Here is a 3,824-nt window from a genome sequence, read left to right on the forward strand (position 1 = left end):
ATTGTTTAATTTGCTTCCCTCTAATATTCGTAGGGAATACGTAGGCCTTGTTGATCCGGTAATATCTTTCAAGTCAGAATTGGACAAACTTTAAAGAGCAGTCCAGATCAACCCTACATTCAAGGACTCGCTTGGTCTGCCAACTCAAATTCGTTGGAAGATCAAATATCACATTAATATTGAGAGGTAATGAATAGACGAATTATAACCTTTCATTTGTCAACTTTCAATTTGTCAAAACACACTGGAATAGTATAATCGGAGAAATATGCGATATATTTGACAACACGCCTTTTGGGCAAGTTCCAAGTCTCAAAGGATTGTCTTTAAGATAAAGCTCAAGATTGCTTTAAAAATTCCAGGTCAACCAAATATCCTTCCACTTACTAAGACTTACATCTAATATGAACTAAGAATTAAGGTTATTTGAGATGGGTGCAGTTGTTTTTATCGCAAAGGATCTACAGGCGATTGGCTTGACCGGATGCTCATTACGTCACTCTGATTCAAGGAGGTGGCACTACTTTGGTCGATGGGATGCTCGGTTAGGTTTTTGCCTTGGTTATGAATGAATTTTCGATGAAGGCTGAGCGTGGCACTGGATTTACAAGAGTAGTCGCATAACTGGCAACGATATGGATTTTCGCCTGTGTGAATGCGTTCGTGGCACTGCAAGCTAACCTTGGAGGTCATCATCTTGCCGCAGAATCCGCACTTGAACGCAGGCGCTCGGTGGTTGTTTTTGGTGTGAAATCGGAGCAATGAGGCCGCACTAAAGCCCTTCCCGCACTCTTCACATTTGAATTTCTCACTTGTTTCATGTTTCCGGGCAATATGCAGGCTCAACGTTCGTTTTGTGGTGAAGGTCTTCTGACAATAGGAGCAGGTGCTACTCATGGGCCTCGACGCGTCATGTTGGGTGGCAATGTGCAACTTGAGCGAGCAATTATCCCGCAAGGCCAATCCGCACCAATCGCACACCACTTTAGAGAGTAGGCCCTGTTGTCGCAAATGGATCTTCCTGTGGACTTTCATCCGCGACGGATCCGGCGTTTGGTAGGGACACTCGGGACAAGCGATGATGCCCTCACCCGTGTGCACCTTGATATGAAATCGCAGGCATTGAGCACTAGCAAATCGCTTGCCACATTCATCGCACACAAACTCGGTTTTGGACGAAGGTTGCGGACGGTTTAGGGATCGCTGTTGGCGTTGTTGGCGCTGTTTAGCTTTGAGACAAGCCCGACAATGCACGACCAAGGCATCGGGTTGGCCACCCAAGTCAATGACATCCCGACAATTGGGACACTTGATTTGAAACTGGCTCAAGCGCAAGGCTGAGTGGCAAGCTTGATAGTGCCCGAATGCTTCTTCCGGATAATCAAAGGCCTTCTGGGCCGGATTGCACTGCATGCAGATGAAATTGGCCTTCAGATGGAACTCACGGAGATGTCGTCGGAGGGACACTGATTTAAGAAACTCTTTTCGACACACAGGACATATTAAGTCCGACGCAGCTTTTTGCTCTGGTCTCTCCCCTATCTCCTCCTCCTCCTCGTCCTCCTCCTCCTCCACATCGTTCTCCTGCTTTTCCTTTCCTTCACCCCATTCACTTTGCTCCGCAAAATGATGGTCTGGTCCGAGTTTGGCCCGCTTGGATTGACATGGGACTCGTCGTGAACGGATTTGGACGCGGCGGCGAGACGCCCGCCTGCCGCCGGGAGCGGGCTCATCATGCTCGCTCTCGTTCAGGGTGTCGAGGATCGCTGAGCCAGCGGCCTCCGCTCTTCCTGCTTCGTCTTGTGCTTCTTCCTCTCGGTCCTCCGGACCAGCTGTTTGAAAAAGGACCGGAATGGTGTCATCTTCCGACAGTTCAGGCTTGAAATCCGGTGCCACGCTCTCGATGGCCGCCTCCATGGGCAGCTCTGGGCGATCTAGCGGGGGAGGGTCGACCCACACAGCACAAGCTGGGCATTGAGGCGTATGAGACCCTAGCTTGGGGGGGCGTGGTCCGTCGTCTACCATTCGTGTGCAATTGGGCGAGAAGCGCAAGGAGCGTGGAATGGCAACCTTTTCCGGGTTTTCCGGGTCGTGGCCCGCGGGGGCCACGCCTGACCATGATAGCCCTAGACACACCTCTTGTTGGAGGAAGAACCGTCGGGCCAGAGGGGCCAGCCCCTCGGGCGAGGAAAGCACCCCTTGGCGATGAGTCTGGCCCCAAACCCGTGTCAGATAGCGGCCCGTATGGGGCTGATATAACATCGTGCGCGTCCAATGAGGCTCCTCCGCCCAATGAAGATCGAATTGGTTGCGCAACAACACAATCCACGCTTCCAGGGATACACGCACGCAAAAAGCCTGGACCTCCACCCACCAGGGCTCATCCCGCCCATCGCCCACCGAACCCATCAATAGAGTATTGGCCTGGCCGAGAGAGAAAACTGCTCAAATGAAGCATAAACATTTATTAGCACAGACTAGAGACGAAGAGATCTACGCTGTTTTCAGAAGGAAGATTATTGCGCAAGGTTGCGTGACTAAGACAGGGTTGATGGGATCAGTCATAGAAAACCATAAAAATATGAAGTTATCTATGGGATCAGTGGTGTCAGGATAAACTCCATGTATGGGCTTGGAAAATGCCAGAATACCTCTTAAAGCATGCTAGAACATGCCTCATTGGGGGAGCTCGAAATAAGAATTGTCTTTTTAGCTAAAATATTTCTTTTCAAGTTGAAAAGATGTCAAAAAAATGGTAAAACATGAGTCAGTTGTGACAATGCGCTAAAAAGGTATGAATATGCAAAACAAGGAAGAGATATTGACATTACTACTACCAAGCTTTTGAAGCGGAGCAATGAAGATGGTGAAAAGGAGAGGATCCAAAAACGTGCCCTGAGGAAAAACAAATTTTCATTTATTAAGCTCGAATTCCTTGCATCTTCTCTATTCTAGAGACTACTCTGTTCTACCTCTCCTTCTCAAAGTCAGACAGAGGTTGACTGAAGATCATAAACATTCAAACATAATTCAACTATTCATATAATTGAGAATAAAGGTATGAAAGTAGAACTGTTTTTACTTAAAGACATGGTGAGACAAAAATTGTAATAGGACTGCCAGGTTTCTTTTGAATTAAAATACTGTACTGGTACACAACAGGCGACACAACGTATTACATGAGTCCAATTGGGCATTCACCTAAATCATCGCGGACGGCATGCTCTCCCTTGAGATGATCATGAAATTTTAGCCAGTCGATAAGAAACACTCGAAGAGCATGATAAAAAAAATCAACGTTATCTTTGGTAGACATCAAAGGGTTCTCGAGTTCAAAATGGTTCAAGAAGAGTTTAAGATGGAACAGAGTGAAAAAAAGGAAGGTCGAGGAAAATTGAAACATTTTCCATGCGTTAACGAGGAAAAATAAGTTAAAATTTTGAAGGTTTACTTTTTTCTAAGATTTTCTTGCCGCTAGCGGAAAAAAGCGAGTCATGGCCTATTTGTGCAGTTTTAGACGGCTGAGATTAGTTTGAGCTGAGATGCTTTTTGGCATTTACATGATCTTGATCAAGAGTTTTATAGTTTTGAAACAAAACATAAGCACCTAGGTGCACATTTCATTCAAAACACTATCAATACCTTTCCTGAAAAATAATAATAATAATAATAATAAAGTACTTTTGATACTTTAAACTCGTTCATTTGATCGAACTGTTGACCGAATTAAGTTGAGTGTTGACGCTCGAGTTAATACGAGGCAGAAAAGATCAGGTTAGTTGATTTAACGACTTACCGTAGGCTTGAGATGTAGTGTTTTCGCT

General features: G+C 45.9%; 1 protein-coding gene across 1 annotated transcript in view; it reads right to left on the minus strand.

Moving 5' to 3' along the window:
* Positions 1-207: 207 nt before the first annotated feature.
* LOC131879112 (zinc finger protein 668-like) overlaps positions 208-3,824 on the minus strand; it is a gene marked incomplete in the record, with an annotated part of 4,351 nt that continues 734 nt past the window's right edge. The window contains 1 exon segment of the mRNA XM_059225328.1: positions 208-3,824. Coding sequence (XP_059081311.1) covers positions 448-2,409 — 1,962 coding nt within the window.

The sequence above is a fragment of the Tigriopus californicus genome, chromosome 4 (assembly GCF_007210705.1).
Source record: "Tigriopus californicus strain San Diego chromosome 4, Tcal_SD_v2.1, whole genome shotgun sequence".
NCBI classification, from domain to species: domain Eukaryota; kingdom Metazoa; phylum Arthropoda; class Copepoda; order Harpacticoida; family Harpacticidae; genus Tigriopus; species Tigriopus californicus.